The sequence below is a fragment of the Ursus arctos genome, unplaced genomic scaffold (assembly GCF_023065955.2).
Source record: "Ursus arctos isolate Adak ecotype North America unplaced genomic scaffold, UrsArc2.0 scaffold_7, whole genome shotgun sequence".
Lineage (NCBI taxonomy): Eukaryota > Metazoa > Chordata > Mammalia > Carnivora > Ursidae > Ursus > Ursus arctos.
In genome coordinates this window covers 77,230,361-77,252,238 of record NW_026623089.1, presented here as the reverse complement: position 1 = coordinate 77,252,238, position 21,878 = coordinate 77,230,361, and the positions used below count along the sequence as shown (strand labels likewise).

At 39.9% G+C, this 21,878-nt stretch overlaps 1 protein-coding gene across 4 annotated transcripts in view; it reads right to left on the bottom strand.

Annotated features, from left to right (window-relative positions):
- The window catches only part of A1CF (APOBEC1 complementation factor), a 76,607-nt gene that overhangs the window by 36,918 nt on the left and 17,811 nt on the right, over nt 1-21,878 (bottom strand). For 2 of the 4 annotated variants that reach the window (XM_026504115.4, XM_057308556.1), the window contains exon 1: nt 14,778-14,921. The exons of the other annotated variants lie outside the window; for them this stretch is intronic. In XM_026504115.4, the coding sequence (XP_026359900.1) occupies nt 14,778-14,876 (99 nt within the window). In that variant the 5' untranslated portion in view covers nt 14,877-14,921. Of the gene's footprint in view, nt 1-14,777; nt 14,922-21,878 lie in introns of those variants that run through there. 4 annotated transcript variants of the gene reach the window in all.

Below are 21,878 nucleotides of genomic sequence, written 5' to 3'. Positions count from 1 at the left end.
TATAAGGGACCAAATACCAGCATTCATTGCTAACTTCTGTAAGTAATACTTTAAGAAGTTTTATACTATAAAATGATACATGTTGGAAAAAACAGTAATACGGAAGACGAAAAACATAGTAACGTATCAGATAAAGAGAAACATTTCTCAATGCGTCACCCTGCCCATCTATGGAAGTAGTTCCTATTAAATTTGTTTGCTTTTCCAATTTTGCAAATATTTTTCTATGTGTATTCTTAAAAGTCATATAGTAGTTGTTTAAATACATTGTTTTATATGATAGTTTGTTTAAAATCAAAGGTAAAACAGCTTCCAGTTTCACTGTTAAATCTTTATATAAACCAACTCGGAATTTTCTCAATTATTTTATAAGTATTAGCTCAAAGGCTTTTAGATCACATTATAAATTATGTCTCTGGTTGGGATCACTTTTTTATGCCTAATTTATATAATATTACTTTAAATTAAAAAATAAGGTGTCAGATGGGTGTTCTACGTTGTCGTGATTGTTTTTTCTCCAACAACAGGATGTTTATTTATTTTACTAAATATTTAAATATTTGCCTCAAGAGTTCCTGTATTTTTTTCTTCCCCTATATTCTCACAGAATCATCTAGCAGCAGAATTTTGTAGCAAAGAGAATTACTTCTAGGGGAAAAAAATGCCTGAAGAATTAAATGAACTCTATCTCAACCAAGAATTTTCTGAAAAATATGAAGTTGATTTTTTCAGAGATATATTAAAACTTCTAGTTACTTATTTTCTAACAAAAACCTATATGACACTTAACACATGCCAGACATTGTTGTAACCCTTCAACAGTGTCAGAGGTTAAGGACTACTCCTGTCCCCATTTTAAGGAAAACCCTGAAGCCCAGAGAGATGAAGTAATTTGCTGAGGTCACATGGTTGGGAAGAGGCACAACCGGGATTTGCCCCCAGGCAGTCTGGTTTCAGAGACCATCAGCTTAATCCCCACATTTTGCCTTGTTATATGGAAGTCTAATTGTTAATAACAGATCCATACGTTTACATACTCATTTGTGAAAAAATTATCATGCTGTTAAATTGCAAACACTCTGCTACATTTCAAATCCTTTCCAATTTCCAATCATTTTCCTACACAAATTTTGGAAGGACATATCTGATGTCTGTTGCTTACAAGGAGGCATATTTCTATCGCCAAACCAAAATCCACCTGCTTGGTCTGCCATTTGGTTAATAATGATCCCTCTGAGGCCATTTTTGTATGTATTAGATGTCTAGAGGTCTAGTCAGTGGATTATTGGAATAAACATAGTAGAAATTTGGCAGTATTTTTATTCTTTAGGTTGAAGAAACCAAACTTTCATCCCATAATACTAAAGTAGCCATTCCAGAATTTCTGATTTGAGAGGCTTTGTCTGATAGTTTGAAAATAAATAGGCAACCAATAGATTGATCTTTTAAATTTCCCCTTCAACTTTCTTTCTTGCTATAATTGCTAAAAATATCACCGAACTATTTTGTGCTCGTCATGTGAATAGGAGGATTCGTCTGCTGATGAGCCAAAATGATTGGGCAGGAAAGCTTATTGTCTTTTCATGGTTTCTATAAACATTTGACAAAAACTCCCCAAGGGTATTTTTTTGGGATTACAGAGTCTGGCTGGTTCAGAGACAACACAAAGTTCACGCATGGGGGAGATCTGCTCTACGAACCACCCGCTGGGCTTGGAATGCACCAGTGGTGGCAGTCTAGCCAATTTAAGACAGCGCAGGACCTTAGTCATGGGATTAGAATAGCTGTCCATTACTCAGAAAGGACAGTTGGGAGCTGGATTGCTAGTATTTTTGGCACTGTTTTTATAGTTGAGTTTAAAATAGATAAAGCCCAGTTATAATGGCTCTTTCCCCTCCTGGCTGAAGTCCTTCTCGTGGGATGCATTCCCCCAGTAGCACAAATGTATTAATAGTTCAGAGAGAAAAGAATATAGGTTTTTTCATGAGAGAATGTTCATTAAATTCTGGGAACTTTTATTTTTCTTTTTTTCGATTTTATTTTTATTTATTCGACAGAGATAGAGACAGCCAGAGAGAGAGGGAACACAAGCAGGGGGAGTGGGAGAGGAAGAAGCAGGCTCATAGCAGAGGAGCCTGATGTGGGGCTCGATCCCATAACGCCGGGATCACGCCCTGAGCCGAAGGCAGACGCTTAACCGCTGTGCCACCCAGGCGCTCCGTAACTTCTATTTTTCTAATCAAAGACTTGGAAACCATTTACTCTCGTAGCACATAAATAGATAGAAACCTTCAACTACGTAAATTAAAAAATGAAGACCTAATTCTAACTATAAATCCAGTGGGTGTAATTCACATACTGGATACTGAGCCTACTTAGTAACTCAGTTTATATATCAAGAGTATTTGAGAGTCTCTCTGTCACAGATATTTTAAGCATTTCATTATGGAACAAGAGTCTTTTAAAAAATGATGTATACCATCTTCTTGATGATGAATAAAACCACCCAAACTTTCTTAAATGATTGTAAACAATAAATCTTAGCATGAGGTCAAATGGACTGAGTTCATTTTGGCCATCTGGCATCTGACCTTTTTATACATCTGGGGAATCTGAGACAAATTGCATTTTCCTACAGGAGTTTTAAAAAAGGCCAAATACTTGCTATTCCAGCTTCTTTTGTTGCTGGGATAGTCATGGTTCCAATAAAGTAAAATTGAGTTCTGGTGCAGAAATCATAATGGTGCAAATTTCAATGTTGAACACCCCATGATACATTTTCTTATCATTCCAGATTTGTGATGTGGTTTCCTGAAACCTCACCATCAAAAAACCTTGAAAACCTTCCTAAAAGCTTACTCTTAAATCTAGTTCTCCAAATCAAAGTTTCCACAAACATTCTTTTAATAAACTCCTTTCCTGTATAATTGATGAAAGAGGACTTCTGTTACATGTAATAATAACAGCAACAACAACAACAACAAAAAAACCACTCCACAACAGCTAACCCTAATTGAGTCAGGTACTGTGCTAAGGGTTTTCGATGTATTAAGTCATTTAATCTCCTCAACAAACCTATGGGGGTGATATTATTCATTTTATAGATGAGAAACCCAAGGCACAGACTGTGTCCAAAGTCACTCAAGCTGTAAGAGCCAAAGACAAAATTTGAATCCCAAGCCCACGTTTGTAATAATATTTTTCTTTGGTATTTATATTAACCCAATATACTCATTTTACAAATAAGGAAACTGCGATCAGAGATATTATGTGACTTACTTAAAGTCACACTGATTTAATTTGTTGGACGAAACACTAGAATGAAGGTCCTATGATTCTCATTCTGGTGAATTTCATGGCATATATACTGTTCAAGGTCATGGTGGCATTCTTCTCAGGCTCACGAGTCTTCATGTTGTGCTATGCCTACTTTTTAGTTTCACCAAACCTGGAGACCAGACCTCTAAGTGAGCCCATTTACAAACTAGAAGGAGATTAATTAATAAGCCCTCATACAGTCTGGTTTTTTTAAGTTTCCTGAGCAACAATTTGCATTCCTTGAACGAGTCTTTGGAAAACATCTATAATCCTCTTTGTGGTTCTCTTTGGTCCCTGTTTTTTCTTGCCAAGGAGAAGAAATTGTGTATATTCCCTTACTAAACTGCTTTCAGATGTTCTCCTGCCCAATTTCCAACGGGCTATGTTTATATTTATTTCTGTTCCTGTTAGTGCTGGATAATCCACTCATGCTTGGTGGCATTTTTCACCTTCACAAGTATGGCAGTCACCAGGGTCATGCCCAGGACACTGGTTCTGTGTCCAGACTCTTGGACACTGTTCTCAACAGCCGATGTCAGTGTATCGAGAACGTGTTTCAGGACTGTGTCTTTTGAAGTTTGTGACTTAATACCATATTTTCCCAGTTATTGATTTGTGAGAGTGAATAAACTTCTCTATTAGACATGAGCTCTATTCCCATCTATTTACCACCTATACATCTCATATATCATAGAGTTCAGTGTGAATCTTAGAGTACTTAAATGATGGACCAAAAGGATTCTCTTAGATGTGATTTTACCATTGGTCTGCTTATGACCTTTTTGTCCCCTGAAGCCAACAGACAGTGCTATGGGGGAATACTCATTTTGTTAATACTATATAAAGATAATGATCTGTCTTGTGTATTATTTATTTACCTTTACATCATAAGATCAGTGACCTCAGGTTGGCTAAATCTCTCTTACGTTGAGAAATTTTAGAAAGCAGAGTTTATTTAACTTATATACTGTAGAACCTGACATTACCCTTATTAGCTATATTTTTTACAGTCCTTACAAAACATATCCAATAGGCATGTCAGGTATCATTTTTCTAAAAAAAGAAGAACAATAATAATTGTGATGTAAAGGCTGAGTAAATAGGATGTTAAAATTTATAGAACTGCGAGACTACATCTCAAAACTGAGAGGAAAAGCTAAAGCATGAACATAATAGACAAATATGAATTTAGCTTTATCCTCATATAGCTTAGTGTTTCTGAAAGTACAGTGTGTGAGATAGGAGGTAGTTTAGAGGCCATTGGTTTATCTTAATAGTTATGCATTTTATTGTACATAGAAAACATGTAATTGCCGTATAAAACCTGTGGCTTTTCCATTTACGTGAGAAAAAGTTTACTTTTAGAATTAACTAGAATAGAAATAGCTGATTTAATGAATTCTGAATAGTGTTATTGTTTATGTTTATGGCAAAAGTCACAATGAAAAATGCACATAGCTTTGGGCTCTTGACAGTGATTTGTTTCACTCTCCACAGAGCCCTTACATTTGATCTTTATTAAAAAAAATGTGTGACATGGTTCTTCCACGAAAATGACTTTTAGCAAAATAGGAATCATGTTCTTGTTTCACTTTGGAAAGCTGACTACTGAAGCCCTATTGCCTACTAAAATATTCCTAATATCATCTCAGGTTGCTCATGGTCTTGTAAAGGCAGAACTAATTTGTGCTATCAAATGATGCATTTAATAATCTGTAATAGTTGCCCTTTCCCTTAAAGGATTACGTGTGGCAAACTACTCTTTTGGAATTCAGTATCTCAATATTGGAAATATTCAAAAGCAAACAGTCTTTTAAGCATAGCTTGTATTTTGTAGAGCTTTTTACAGTACTAGTTTTGGGCCAATTCATGGGAATATTAAATTCAAGGTTATCCTTACACACAACTCAAAATCAGTAAAACTTTTTGGAGTGTATCTGCTTTTACAAAAGAAGAAAAGTAAAATGCCAACTCATTTCTAAGACCCTGGGTTCACACGTTGCAAGGAAGACCAGCTAACGAGGGGCCGCACAGCATCTATCCGAGCAAGACCGGATTCGCCGTGCTCACACTCACTTCCGGCTTCCGGCTCCGCGCATGTCTGTTGACGATGCTGTGGTCTGCAGGAGCCTCTCCATCCCATTCAGGAAATAACTAGGTGAACGCTTTGGTGATTCCTTTGTCCATTTGGTCTTTTTACCTTTCAGAAAGTGTAATTTATTCAAGAGGCCCATCCAACTTTTTATTATAGATACAATTTGCCTTTTCAAATTGAGTAATATTATAGTTGATGGAGATTTGGTTAAAGTATAGAAAGCTGTGCACATACAGATAAAGACATTTGTCCACCTGCAGATGAAGAATGTTGGTCTGGGTGATTGCCCTCCTGTCCTGTCCTACTGAGTTCAACACGGGCCAAGAAGAATTCCACCTAATGCACTTGTTTTTTGGCATGAGAAGAATTTTATACAGTAATTATTCTCCTTACCAAATCTGCCATGAATTTTAATTTCTGATGAGCTGAGGGATTTAGCAGGGCACTTAAACTTTCCTGAATTTAAATTCTTCGTTTATCAAAGCACAGGGCTGACCGGGTAATGGCAAAGGTCTTGTGAGGGTGGTAGGATGCTGATGAAAGGGAGACTGCCCTTGACCCCACAGTTGAAGGTGGGAAAATGTTCAGAGACTGTTTTGTGAGTTAGTCAAAAGCACCCTTAAGTTCCCAATATGTCTCTGATTGCTTGCCACCTAGGCTATGACTAAATGATTTTCTTTCATCAATTCCCTTTCTTATAGAAACTTATAAAAAAAACCCCAATCATTCTTATAAGTGAAATACCAGGATCCTTTCTCACAACTGGAAGATAATTATAAAAACAATTGCAAAGCGGGAAATCATGATCACCTTCTAGCGAGGTTTGTTTTCTAGAACTTTTGAGCCCAAGTCCTGTTCTCTGTGTTTAAGAAGGTGTTTAAGGGGAGGTGTTGAAGACGTATCTCCCACAACTAACTTTTCTTATCAGATAGTTTGAAAGAGAATCCAAAGTGTAGTTGATCCTTGAACAACACGGATTTGAACTGCACAGGCTCACTTACGTGCTGATTTTTTACAGTGCTGTAAATATATTTTCTCTTCCCTATGATTTTCGTAACATCTCTCTAGCTTTATTGTTAGAAGACAGTATATAATACGACATACTAAGTATGTGTTAATCAACTGTTTAGGTTATTGGTAAGGCTTCAGCGGTAGGCTAATAGTGGTTAAGGTTTTGGACAGTCAAAAGTTAACAGGCAGTTTTGACTGTGTGTGGGGGATAGCCCCTCAACTCCCATATTGTTCAGGGGTCAGCTGTAAAATAAATTCTTCCTCTGAGATTCAAAGTCATTTAATGCTGTGTCAATGCGCCATTCAACGTTGTCTCCATTCTTTACCTTGCACCTCTGAAACAATATTAAAAAGATTCACAACTACTGACATCCTATGCAAATTCAGGATTGTATGGTGCTGTGATCTCACTATTTTTGTCCTTGCCTACATTAGATAGCTATCTTTGAATCTCCTGATAAAGTTTGGGTTCTGAAGATGAAGAGTCACTTATTTTGGGTTCACTATTAGAAATACTTATTTGGAGGGGCGCCTGGGTGGCTCAGTCGTTAAGCGTCTGCCTTCGGCTCAGGGCGTGATCCCGGCATTACAGGATCGAGTCCCTGTAGGCTCCTCCGCTATGAGCCTGCTTCTTCCTCTCCCACTCCCCCTGCTTGTGTTCCCTCTCTCGCTGGCTGTCTCTATCTCTGTCAAATAAAATCTTTAAAAAAATACTTATTTGGATAATGCTACTTATTTTGATCAGTATTAAAGTAACAATTTAAGAAATGCTGAAATTGTCCACAAGCCAAGTCCATAGTCCCAAAGAGCTGTCCATGTTTCCCTGTACTTAAGTCACGAAATCAACACCTATTTTTACATGGAAAACCCCATGGGCTTCTAGTTAAAGGGAAGACACTCTCAGACATAGTTTGCAAAGATTTTGAACCTTCAGTTGAAGAGCTCACATCTAACCAATTCTCTATCAGGCAATTTGAGAAGAAATTCATTGCTGTTTGAAAATAGCTTCGGGAATCCATTCCCATTTCTTGGGATCCCAAAGTTCCCATCACCTGTCAGGCATACATTTTCCACAAAAAGCTTCACAGAGCTGTTCCTTCATTTGGAGTCTTCCACACCATGCTTTTGGCATTTCTGGCTAGTAGGAGCAAACTCTTCTTAGGAGTTTAAAAGCTGGTCTGTGGGTGGCTGGGGCGATAAGCTTAGGGAAACACGTGTCTGTGATGATCCACGGGCCCCGTCCTGTTCTCATGCTCAGTCTACCTATTTAAAGAATTAGTATTAACACACTTAGTGAATGACTTAAGTCCTTGGATAGCAGGGGCGTGAGCAGGTGGTACCAGGCAATGGAAGAAGTAGGACCCGGGAGCTATATTTTACCATGAAGTCAAATTCCTATTTCTGTCCCCAGGATTTTTGTGTGGTGGTTGGAAAAGAATGTCGATGCCACTGTGTTCTTCCCTCTGCTTCTCCCTGTGCTCATCTAGATGAAGCCGGTTGTAAACACGGGTATCCTCAGTTGCTTATTTTCATTGCATTATTCATTAGAAAAAATTGCAACTTAACTACCCAAGTAAAATTAGTGAAGGACAGTATCCAAAACCAGAGAGCTGAAGGGGGTTAATTTGGGGCACACTTAGGAGAAGGATGGTATCCTAATCCCATATATGTGGATCTAGCACCATCCTTTCTACCTTCTGACTTGTACACGTTTGTTGAGATGAGCACATGAGAATTAAAATATGTGGTTGCATTGAAATTCCACATAAGAGAACATGCAAGCAAAGTCTGAGGGGTGGGAACGAAGCTGCATTTTGTTCCTACTTTGAGGGTGCTGTTCCCAAGAACCCAGCCTCATGGCTGGTTCATAGCAGAAAGGAAGGAGGGAGCCCACTTATTTCTCTTATTTATCTGGTGCAATCCTACTGGGTCTTCGGAATGAAGACACACTAATGTCTTTGCTGTTCAGAAGTGCTGTGGCCACCTCTGCCACGGACGCTGTTTTGTCTAGGGCTTTTGTGCTCATCCTCCAAGTTCCAGCTGCAGCGGCCTCTTGCTTGAAGAGGGTTCCCTGCTACGCTCTGTCACACTGCCCGGTTTATGATACCCATGGCACTTACCACCATCTGTAATTTTTTGGTTTCTTTACTTGATTATTTTCTGCCTCCCCTTGAGGATAGCCTTCATGAAGGCGGGAACTGTGGCCCTCTTTGTGGAGTCAATGAGTGAGTGAAGGAGGCTCAGGCGTGAGCTGGTAGGAGTGGGTGACAAAGAGGGTGTGCCCGCTTCTATTAAGGAAGTTGAAACACTCATTTGTGCTATGGGGAATTTTCTTTAAACACTGTGGATTAGCTTCTCCAACAAAGTACTAGAGTAAGCATTAGGTTGAGGTCAGCAAACTTTTTCTGGAAAGGGCCAGGTAGTTGATATTTTTGGCTTGTTAAAAGACAATTCTGTAAAAACCTCAAAATCTAAAAAATCACAACAAAAACAGGTGGTAGCCAAATTTGAGTCCTGGCTCAGTATGTTGACCTCTGGCTCATGTCTCTACTGAATTGTAGAACTCTGGGGCTTGTTTTCTGACTGCAGAATGAACGGGTTGGACGATATCAATATTAAGCAAATTTCAAGCATTACAAAGATTTGAAAGACCAGCCTAATGGACCCAGGGACCTATCCTGTACCTTTAATAATGAGGTTTTCTCCATGAAAATTTCCCAATTTGTTGACTGCTGACTGAATGCTGCGTAGAACATCTTTCAACTTCATGAGATTTTTTTCCCCCTTATAATAAAAATAGTCCATACTCATTATAGAAAGTTTGGGGGGAAAAAAGAGCATCAAGCAAGAAAAGCTGACTCTAATCAGAGATTACATTTTATTTTCTGGTATTTTTCCTGTGTGTAAAGAATTTCTCAGACTATTATATGGAAACTATGTACAGCTTTGCATTCTCAGTTTTAGGTCAACATTCATGTTTGGATGTCTCTCCATGTCTTTCTTTGAAATCCTAGTTCTCCGTGACTATATAATTGGGAAATAGAAGGGTGACCGTATTTTTTGTGACTGGTAATATTTTATTGGGCATTTAGGGTATATCTATTTTTTTGACATTATAAATTCCACTATGATGAACATCCTTATGTCTAAATATTTGTCCCCACTCATGAGGTCGGGTATGGTCTGTTCTATGGCTCCATACAGAAAGGAGGCACCCATAGCTGTATTGCTCACACAATGGCTCTTATGTTACCATTTTTAATTTTGGATAAACTCACTTTCATCGCAACTACTTTTTATGCATTTTAGGGCAGTCGCTGCATCTTCTATAAACCCAGGGCCTTCCATTAACACACTGTGTTCAATTAGAGGGACTAAGGAAATGAACAGAAAAACAAAAAAATCCTTTATGCGTACTAAAGACAACCACTGGATTAAGAAAGCAATGGGCCTGTCATACTTCATAAAAATTTGTGTCATAATGATTTTTAGAAAACAGATTATCAGGGTGATTGGACAACAGTGTTAATACAGACCATATTTTGAATTATTTAAAAATAATATATAAGTATATACCATATAAGTATGGTAAATACATGATAAATATGGTAATTATTTTAAAATAATATGTGATAAAGTATCCTTTTAAAAATATTTGGACTACTCGAGGGTGATCTTAATTAAATATATTTTTCGTTTTAGTTTTACTAGAATTAAAATTGATGTAAACTAATCACATGTTGGGTGGGAAGTTTGCTGAAAATGCTCATCTATGAAAATGGATTTTTCTGGCTGTAGGGAGAAAATTCCAGATGGAAGGATCATCATAGATCAGAGTTTATGACCCACATCATTAAAGCATTCTTGAAGAAAGGATCAGCATAATCTGATTTTTTTCCTTTGACTCTCAAAAATACCCTTGTTTTAGGAAATCTGGCAACTTCAGTTAGGAATGAAAAAGTAGGAATGAAAAGCACCACACATAATTCCATCGTCTGGAGACAAAGGCTGTTGACAAAGTAACAACATTGCAGCAGACTTCCTTCCAAAATATTTCTATGTGGTGCTAATGCAGATGTAAAGTTGAAAGTTTAAGTTGTCAATGTTAATTTCTATCACTTTTTATCGATATTTATTGAATGTCTACTAAATGCAGGGTAGGGCATTGACTTTCCTTTATTCTCAAGGTACTTTGATGAGATTTCCAGCTATCAATATGCAAAGATGTCCTTTGTGATCTCTCTCTCTCTCTTTTTTTTTTTTTTAACAATGATTCAAACCCTCACAGGCACAAAGTGTTGCATCAGTTGGGATATAAAAGACTGGCTCACGTTATTAAGTAACCTGCAAAATTCTATTTTTGATGGCAGTATTTGTCCTGCTAGTGATAAGAGAGCACCAATTAGTCACCCTCCGGTTTCTGAGTTCTCCTTTTGCAAGTATTCAACGTTCAATCTCCAAGGCTGCGAAGATCCAAAAAAAATAAATCCTTCAAAACCTAATTTAGCAAAAACCATCAAATTTTGAATGGTCTTTTTATGGGTATGTTCCTGGAATTGTATTGAGCTGTTTCTTTCTTACTTTTTTTTGTACAGAGATTTTTGAAAAAGGAAACCTGATGTTGCCCTCTTTTTGAAGGCTGAAGTAGGGGAAGGCTGAAGAGTCTCCCCTAAGTCCCAAAACGCTGAGACTGTGCCTCCAACATGAGGTTTTCCTTTTCCAGCCAGTTCATCTGGGCTGCTGACCAGTGACTAGAGTGTGCAGATCCCAGGATTGCCACATCATGACCAGTAGAGTGGGGGCAGGACCTAGCCAGTATTCTGGAAATTAAGACCAAGAGTGGTTAGGGGACATGTCAAAGATCATACAACTTGTATGTGGCAAGGAGCAGGTTAAACCACAGGTCCCCCATTTGAAGTCTTGGGTGACTTCCTATACTTTGCAGCCAAAATCAGGAGGGATTTTCCAATTCATCCAAAATGTTTGAACCGAGTCATGTTATGTATTTAGACCTTGATTAGAGGCTTTCGATCTGGAGAGCTACGTTTTAGAATTCTAGCTTTTACATTATTGAAGAATTTCTGGCTCAATTAGTCATTCTGCTAACAAATAGTAATACTCAAAGTGAATCATGCTACAAAGTTTAGGCCCAACAAAATAGTTTTTGCATGCCCTGTCATGCTAATCTCTAAGATTGCATCGTAAAGATAATATTATAACAGCTCTTAGTTCTGTAAATCTTGCCAGAAATTCTGCCCAATAGCAGTGCAGTTATAGCCTATAAATGGTGGGCAAGGTACCTAACCTCCTTGTGCCTTGTTTTTCTTATCTGGAAACTGAAGATGATCATAGTGTTATTGTAGGGATTAAATGAATGAATTTATACAAAGCACCTAGAATAGACGTGCCCACTAAATGCTTACTATTATTTAGTTGCTATTAACTTGTGATTTCATTATTAGCATTTTCTGAATGTAATTGAATATTTAAGTTCAAAGTAATATGCAGATCGGCCATATATTTTTAGGGTTATTTGGGAAACATTTTTAATTATAAAAGTTAAAGAGCCCTATCGGTTCCTTCCCTCTACACTGCAAATGTTCTTAAATCCTTGCTTTCGGTTTGTAAAATCATCTCCTTCACTATTTGAGTCTTTAAAAAATATGCTATCTGTAAACTTTTTACATAGCTGTAATAATATGTTACAATTTTCTGTCCTGCAGATTTTGTTTGAAACTTTGAATAATATTTATTATTTTTTTATTATGTTCAGTTAGCCAGAATTTTTTAAAATGGTTATTTGATGACTGAATGCTATTTCATTTGCAATAGGATTTTAAGATGGATGGGACTCTTTTTGGCCTCTGGCTTGGATAGGAAACCAAGTCACTGGACCACCAAGCAGGGTGAGGAGGTAGCAAGAAACTGCTATAGTTTTACATCCTTGACTGAGCACCTCTTCCCTGCTCCTGCTCCCCATCCCTGAGTTTAGAAAAGCAATGGGGGAGTCTGAGAGGGGTTTTTGGAGTACATTCAAAGACATTTAGAGACCACTGCTGGTGAGTTGTGGATCCTAATATCCCCCAAGTAAGAGGAATCGTGAGGTGCATTTCAGTCTACCCGAGGCAGGGGAAACAAGGAAGCGACTCAGAGAGTTCGACACGCATCCCCTGTGTTTGGGAACACACCAGGCTGGGAGGTCTAACTCACTCCTGAAATACCTAATGGTGAGAGCACTGGGTTCTGCTGCTTTGATGTTGGTGAGAAGGAGAGGTGGTTGCTTTGTGGCAACCATACCTCCAGGTTTTACTGGTCAGAGAATGTGTGAGTCCTTCCAGGGAACTAGACTTTGGCCACATGTAGGAATCAGGGGTTCTCTTCTGTCTTCCCCAAGAGGGCTGCTTGGAGTGTCAAAAAGAGCTCTGCAGGGGCTCCTGGGTGGCGCAGTCGTTAAGCGTCTGCCTTCGGCTCAGGGCGTGATCCCGGAGTTCCGGGATCGAGCCCCACATCAGGCTCCTCCGCTGGGAGCCTGCTTCTTCCTCTCCCACTCCCCCTACTTGTGTTCCCTCTCTCACTGGCTGTCTCTGTCAAATAAATAAATAAAATCTTTAATAATAAAAAAAAAGAGCTCTGCAGAAGGAGTCAGAGGCCCAGGAAAGTGGCCTGCCAGAGGAGAGTGAAGCCAGGTGAGAGATGCCTAACAATGGAATGAAGGATATCTCTCATGATCCTACCTGCCAGGCCCAGAAAGCCCAGTATTGATTATGGGTCAAGCACACACTGCCCCCTCTCCTTTGCTTCGATCCCTTCCTTCTGCTTCAGCTCTGAGTCAGAAAGCATAGTTAGCAGAACTGGCATGGGAAATTATGCTTCTGAAAGCATAAAGGAAGAACATAGAAATCACCCTCTACCCTGACATACTTGGGGAAGGAAATAGCTCTAACTCTGAAGTTTTTATTATACTGCTGTAGACATATTATTATTTAATGGAAGATTTTTTTTTAATTACCTGAAAGTTACCAGAAAAGTCATGAGACATGCCCTGAACTTCATTTGGGAGAAAAGGAGGAAGTAGTGCTTTGAATAAAATTGAATAGACAATTTACATGTTTGGTGGTTAATTCTCATAAAGTTCTACTTGATGCATATAATGATTATATATTCATAGTTTACTTAATAATTTTCTTTTAAACAGTTAGGTTTGTGATATTGAGGTATTAAAAATAATGCCATGCTAGACGACAGGTTTATATGTATTCCTATCATTATGTTTTGGACCATTACAGATTTATTTCCAGAAGGCAAAAATCCTTATATACAAATATTAATAAATTGCTTTTCAAAAGTGGTTAAGTGCTTTCTACTACCACTGTCTTTGCATTAGTGTTTCAGATACAAAGAAGGTGAAAAGAAAAAAAAATTAAGTATTTTTGATAACATTTCTAACATAACTAGATGTAGTACATTTTGTAACAAACTGACAAAGGAATATGTAATAAAAGGATGCTGTATGTTTTATTGTTATCTAAATGAAATTTTTATTTGTAATAGCATATGGGTTTGGTTAAGTTTGAAAAGTATGTGGGTGAAAGACTACAGCTGGGAATGAAAATACTTTGTCTTACTGTAAAAAGGCAACATTATTTCTTCAAGTAAGGTCATTAATATGCCTAATACTAGCTTTCTTTTCAATGGTTCCAAACCTCTCTAAAGGAGGCTTCCATAGAAACAGCAATAATCTATAGATAATTCTTAACAACCTACATCTATGAATAGTCAGTTGTAGGACTTTTTCCTTTTTAAAAATGCTAGACATAGAAATTATTACAGATCCTAAACTTGGCTGGGTAGGTATTATGAGAAAACATCATGGAATAGCGAGGGGGTGACCAAAGGGTCGGTCTTGGGATCCCACATCTAGGAGTCTTCCTGCATCTGCAGTAGGGAATCTCTCTGGAAACTAAAGCTAGTTCAGGGGTAGTTGGTTCTCTGCTGATTCTTGAAAGACTAGCATGGCTCTACTTCAGAGAAAGCTTTGGGTAGTAAATTCCAATTGACATTTCATGTATCAAAGTGGTCTTTTAAAGCTACGATTGTCTTTATGACTGTGAACGCGGATTCTGCTTTCAAATGACCAGTTGAGGTGAAGCTCATAACCCAGAGTAGAAGGAACATCACGTGCAGGGGTACCTGTAACACTGAAATTATGTGACTTCTCCCCCCACCCCCCCCCCCGGGAAAGAACATTCATCAAGAGTTACACAGCTGACCATTCACATTTTGCATCTTAGGACATATTTGCACCATTCAGTGAATTCCATGGTGGATCTCAGCAGATGTCACAAGTGCCTACCTGGACCAAGCTATATCCTGTGCGCTGGACCAGGGCGCGGAGGGCTGCTTCCTTCTGAGTGCCGCTCAATCCATCCCCGGATTTGTGATTTGATTCCATTGAGAGTGATTATCAGCAAAAAATCAGGTTAATTAGGGTTGCTCACTGAAACCAAATTTAAGATAAATTAAGTAAATTACTGTTGCCAGACTTGTCCTTCTCATGAAGGACATCTTTCGGAAACATTCTCTATAAATAAGTCATTCAGGTTAGAGCAACGAACAGCCACACACAAACACGGCTGGTGAAATGTCCTCAATAAAAAAGAATTTTTTAGGAAGGTTCCATTTTAGTTGGAATTTAGAAGTCACAAAGGAGTAATACTCCTTCAATTAGAATGCAGATCAGTAAATCGCAATCCAATTATTTTAGAATGTCACCAAATGCTCAAAAACAAATTAGCTCATGTCAATGACAAATGTGCAGAATGGTCCTTGCAGATGTGGGAAGAGAGCGTGGTTACTAAGTCAAACCAACGAGGGTAAAGTATGAAAATCCTGAGAGTGAGCTTTATCTGTCTACTCAGTGTGTTACCTCAGACATTTATCTACTTATCCTCCAAAGATAAATTTCTAGAACGGAGTGTGCTGGTGTCAGGTCTATAGGAGTCATCTTGCAAACTAGTCTGTGTAATAAAGGTGTCATTTGGGTTTTAACAAAACAAGAGCAATAGATTTTTTTTACGTGGGGCTAGAAGGTCCTGCTAACACCCGGATCACCTATCACTTAGACCACTCCGGAGAGGACAGGAAGCCCTTGGCAAAAAATGTAAGAAATTCTAAATGTGTACACATCTCCATGCTTATGTAGAGATGAAGATGCGATTTCAGCATTTTATCGTCTGTACTTTTTATTTGGGAACATAATTTGAACCCCATTGCAAATGTGATAATTGAGGTTCGCAGGGCAAGGGTGTGGCCATCCTGAATGGTCCAGGCTGTGGTCGTGTGATGCTCTGGAGGCCCCCAGGGGGCATAGGGGCTTACACTGACCTGCTTGCTTAGTGTCGGGGCTCAGGAAATTTCTGTGCTTGGCTTTCACTCTGCCTACTGTCCTCTGCCAACCAAAACCAAAGAAGTATTTCACAGAGCTTTGAATCACATGCAGACTGAATGCCTTTCATCATAGGCCCTTTAAAGACTTTTCGGTGCTGTGTGTGTGTTGAGTTGTCCTACACTACTTTTGGTGGTCATTTAAAGATTCAGAATGAATGGACCTATTAATAGTGTAGGAAATGGGTTTAAAAAATGGGTGAAAAGTAAAGCTGAGGTGATCATGTCAATAAAAGATTCAATGTATTCTATTAAAATATTAACTAATAGACAAACTCCCAGACAAGCAGCATCTAGCATTGTCTAGAAAGTAATACTTTCAATAAAACATAGAGAACAAAAGAAAAATACAATTTCAGAGGGACTATTCATCAGCTCTTATAGGGACAGAATAATTTCATGCCTCACATATAAGCATGGCCATTTCGGCCCTTGATTGTTCTAGTAATTCTTGCCTTCTTCTCACCCTGGCCAGTTCCATTTGGACTCATTCATTCTCTCAAGTAGTGTTAAGTCAGTGCTGTCCACATGCCAGCTTCACCCCCTGCCCTGTTTTAAGGTGCTGTGTGTTAAGGAACGCCCATTAAGTTAATGTACCAGTTTCTGTCGCTATCCTTTGCAAAAGGCAGTGATTTTTTTTTTAAAAGATTTTATGTATTTGACAGAAAGCACAAATGCACAAGCAGGGGGAGCAGGAGAGGGAGAAGCAGGCTCCCCACTGAGCAAGGAACCCAATACAGGACTCGATCCCAGGTCCCTGGGATCATGACCTGAGCCAAAGGCAGAGGCTTAACCAACTGAGCCACCCAGGCACCCCAAGTAATTTTTTTCCCCCAATCCTATCTTTTTACCTTGGCTAAGGCAAATTTGAAACTATGTTTCAGATGGTGGTGATTTGATACCCATGTAGCATCCAGGTTGGGACACGTAGCTTTACTGACAACTTTGTAATATGAACCATCTTTCTACGGATGTACAGGGTAGGGCGTGAAAGGAAATCTGTACTCAGCTTATAAGGCTAACTGGCTGCTGACTCCAGTTCTAGAAAACACTATGAAGCAAAGTAAATCCTCTTAAAAAGTAAAACTACAAAAGGCATTTGGAATATTTCCAAAGAACACTAGCCTTTAGGACAAAATGTAACTCTTGCACTTCTCCCAAATGTTGCTAAAATTGTCTTTTCATCAGGAAACTCTCAACAACTCCCCACCACCACTCCTCCCCTCCAGTGCTGGATTTAACCTGCAAAAGCAGGGAGGCCACCAACGGACTGGGATCTGGTGAGGCGAGTCACTTTGGTCATCATGTGTCTTCCAGATGTTTGAAGGCAAAGTCTATTGTCTTTTGGCCAAGGTGCAGATTGGCTCTTTGCTGAGCCTCATCTTTTCCATCAAAACGTAACAGTTCATGGTGAAGCGACAAGTTTTATTTGCAAGACCTACCTTTAGTTTTGGTTAATGATTAGTAAAGGTAACTAAAGACACTGTTACCCAGAAAGGTCTTTTGATCACACAAACTCACTCTGACACTGTTGAGAAAATCTCTATAACATCTCGACATAGCACCAAGTCATTAGAAATCAGGGTATAGAAATAAAATTCAGAATTTGCTGCAAGAGACACCTCATCTTCAATGTTTATTTCTCAAAAACAATCCCCTCTCCCAACATTGATCTAATCTGAGGAATGAACTTGGATCCCAGATAAATATTTTTTTAAGCAAGTCAAACTTATGTTAAATTTGGTCATTTTGGAAGAAAGATTGTGCAATACAGTTTTTAATTGAATATCCCGTAATTGTTCAGATCTGAGACCACTGCGTTTTGAAAGAGTAGTCCCCAGTATAATTTATGGAGGCAATAGGATTCAAAACCGACACAAAGTAGGTATTAGGAACATTGGCACCGAAGGCGAGCACTCACGAGTAATAAGTATATGAATATACTTCTCAGCAAGTATCACTTATTCATTACGAAGTTTACTGAGTACCTACTATCGGTCAAGAATTTTTTGAGACACTAGGGAAATAGAGAACAAAACAAACCCCTCTCCTGCCAAAATCTCAGAGTTTTCCAGTGGGTGACAGAGAACCATAAACAAGTGAAACATGCAGGTGTCGAGGAGAGTTTCTCAGGAGAAAAAAAATAAAGAGATAAGGAATATGAAGTGTGTATGTGGGAGGAGGGAGTGAAATGTTAGATGGTGTGATCCCAATGGGGTGGATTTGGGACGAGACTTGGTGACGTGAGCGATGTGTCTGGAGGAGACCACTCGGGGCAGAGAGCCTGCAAGCATGAGGGCCCTGAGGTGGGAGCTTCTTGATGGAACAGGGAGCAGACCTGTGGGGAGGGGACAGAGCTGAGTGAATGAGGTCAGAAGTGGGAGTTATCAGAGAGATAATGGCGGCCCAGACCATAAAGGATCTTGCAGGTCACGGTGAGGACTTTGGTTTTTGCTCTGAGATGTGAAGCCAGAGGATCAACACGATGTTTGACAAGATCCCTCTAACACTGAAGAGACTCTGGCCGGGCTGGGATGCAGGGAAGTGATGCCAACACTCTTATCTTGTTTTCATGAAAGAGTTTGCGATTTTGTTCATTAGGATATTTTTGGCATGGATTCTGATTTGAAAAAATATTGCATGAAAACACCACTTGTCTTGATTCCTGAGTTTTTTTGATACCCCTACATGTACATTGGAGGCAGGGCCTCACTCACCTCTGACCTCACTCTAGTCAGCAGATGGCTCACGGGGCAAAGTGGGGAGACCAGTCAGAAACCACTGCACCTTCTGGGGAAGAGGGAGCAGGGGTGGACGGGGGTGGTGAAGAGCGGGTATCTTGGATATGTTTTCCAGATGCACTGCATGCATCATGAGAGGAAAACATGAGGAGTCAAGGGTGACATCCAGTTTTCTGGCTTGGGTGATGAGAAGACTAGAACTGCTATTAGCTCAGATGGGCAAGAGCAATTTGGGGAAGAGCAGGAGCTCCACTGTCAACATGCTGACTTTGAGATGCCCAGTAAATAGCCACATGGAGAGGCTGATGGACAGTTGGGTCCATGAGCTGGAATTTCCTGGGAGAGTTCCAGGCAGGAGAGACTAGTTGGGAAGCTATCTGCCTAGAGATGATATTGAAGCTGTGAAATTGGGTGGGATTATCTACGAGCTGAGTGTAGAAAGTAGGTCCAAGGACTGATCTCTGGGGCACTCCAGCTCTTGGAAGTCAGGGAGACGAGGAGGAACCTACAAAGGAGAATGAACTGGAACAGCTAGATAGGCCAGAGGAGAGGAGACCCAGGAGGAGAAGGTGGATGGGGAAAGCCAAGTACAGAAAGGATGTTGAGAATAAATGAGTGATGAGATGTGCACGCCCTGTCATGTCAAGGAAGATGAACTGAATAGGGATGCAGACCCTGGGGCTAGACCCTGGATTCAAATCCTCATTCTGCTTCTTGCTGTGTTCCTGGAAATGCCTTAACCTCTTGGCGTCCGTGCATCCTCAACTCAGGAAGTGGTAGTGTTTCTCTCAGGGTTTGTGAGTGCTACGTGTATAAATATGTTGAACGAGCTTTGAGAGGGTTCCTGGCACATAGTGCTAGATTAGTGTTAGGCACAGATATTTGTCATTAAAAAAAAAAAAAGGAGAAAGGGAGAGACAGCATAATCACTGAGCACCCCAACTTCCCGGTTCTGCAGTAAGAAAGTACATGGATTCGTGGAAAGGCACTGTTACTCTGAGGAGAATGGCTGAGCGAAGAAAGGGGCAGTGAATGGAAGTCACTGGAGAAAACTTACTGTCAGAGTCAGCATTACAGGAAAGAATCGGGGACCCCCCCATTGGTTCACTCCCTTGTGAATGGGGCTTGCAAGCAGTGCTACTAGGAGGATGAAGGGCTTAGTTTACGTCTTTTAGTAACTCCTGTTGGAGGGAGGAGCTGGTGCAAAGCAGGAGCAGCACAGTGACTGTGGGGAAACCCCCCCCCCCGACTGGATGAGGCAGGATCCTGCATAGGTCCCTTTCCCTTCCTTCCTCTTTGTATTCAGTCTGAAAATGGGGTGAGGGAGGGACTCATAATCCAGGAAACCGGAGGACTCTTCTAGCTCTGCCAACTTTCACTGCTCTGCCATCGATGTGTCCTGGTCCTTCGTGTGTTTTCTTAGCAAAGGAATACTTGGTTCAAATGGATGCTCATCAGCAAATCTTCTATATAAAGATGCTCCCCTCTTCTGTTCCTCTGCGTCCAGTCACTCAAGCGGAGACTCTGAGTCTCTATTTCCTTACATATCAAGTGTGAGGATAATAATTGTTCCGACTTCACAGTGTTGTTTTAAGGATTAAATAGGAATAGATTTAAAATATTTAAAGTGGTTCCTGGTATTTGATAACAGCTCAATGAGGGTTATCTGTTATATTAATTATTATATTAATTATTATTATTATAATTAATCTCTAAGGGGTAAGATTTCAAAATTACTTTCTGGGAAGATAAAGTCTCGCGTGTTTGGCATGATACATCGTCCCTCCAAGCCTACATTCCCTTCTGGTGATCTTATTCCCTTTCCTGCCACTGGGGGCTACCATGTTGTCTAACACTTGTCGGCTGTCTGCTTGGAATGTCATTCCTTCCCCTTCCCTTCCCACATCTAACTTTCACTATGTTGGCCTGTTATCCTTCCAGGTCAGATGGAAACGTCTGTTCTGGGGGCCTTCCTGCAATACCCTCTCTGGGTCACATTAGGTGCTGCTACTTTAATGCTCTCAAGCGAGCCCATACATCCATGTACTGTTGCACATGATACTGTAATTATCTGCTTGCTCGGCAGTCTTTCTTGCTACACTGTGAGCTCCCTGAGTGTGGGGACTATGCAGGACTCCTCTTTCTTTGCCCAGAAGGCTTAGCCTTGCATTATGCTAAGTGCTCAATAAATAACCTGGAGAACAAACGAAAGACCTTGGACTAGCATTTTATAAATGAGAGTAACTTACACTTGATCTGAAGTTAATTGAATCTGCCTCTAATCTCCTACTCTTTATTCTTCTTGTTCCAATCACTTCCAGAAAGTTCTGTCCTGGAGTGAATTTGTGTTTTGTGAGAAATCAATGTCAGTGGTTTCACTGCATTAACAAATACGTTCTTGACTTTGGGAGAGAGCCAAGAAGTACAAAGTGATGAAAACTAGAGTTGACAATTTGAATTCACTTTTCTTCTTTTCAATGCCTTTCTCGTTTTTTATTTGCAACATTGGAGCCTACTTGATTCAGGAAAGAAGGACCTAGAAATTATTGAGGGTTCAAGATCTCTGCCTTCCTGAAAGTCACAGGTGGATTGAAATGAACATTTCATTCCACTTGGTTGAGACTTTTCAGTAGAAATTTCCAGAGTTCACTGCTGGGCAAGGTCAGAGCTGCTGCTCTTGACCCTTGACCCTGGTGACTGAGGTACCAGTGGGTCCTGGCTCAGGGAAGGTGGCAGGGAGACAAAGATAAGGTGACAAGAGAGAGAAGCAGGTAGGGAAGCAAATGCTGACTTTTCTGCCTCTACAGCTGTGAGGGGGATACTCTATGCTGCCCTTACTTTATAATCCTGGGCTATAAAGAAGAAAAGCATATGGAAAAATTGTACATATTGATGGGCTTGCAAGTCGTGGAAGGGAAACTACGAGGGGATTGTGAGTGATATTTGTCACCTAGGTTTGCCCGAAGTTAGGCAGTGTTGGAGGACGAGAGCCCTGGTGGGACATAAGTTGGCAGCGTGGTAACAGAGAAAGTGGGAAAACAAGTTTGTTTTTTAAAATAGTAAAATGGGCAAGACAGACAAAGGTAAGAAGGGCAGGATGGAAAATATGCTGAATGTGTGCAGAAAGAGAAGCTTGGAAAAGCAAAGTCAGGCCTGATGGTATGAAGGAGAAGCCGAGAAGAACAACATGGAGAGGAAGGTTGAAGACAGAGATTCAAGTTAGCAGCTTCCTTGGTTTAAAAACGCAATGAAGTAATTGTCCTCAACTT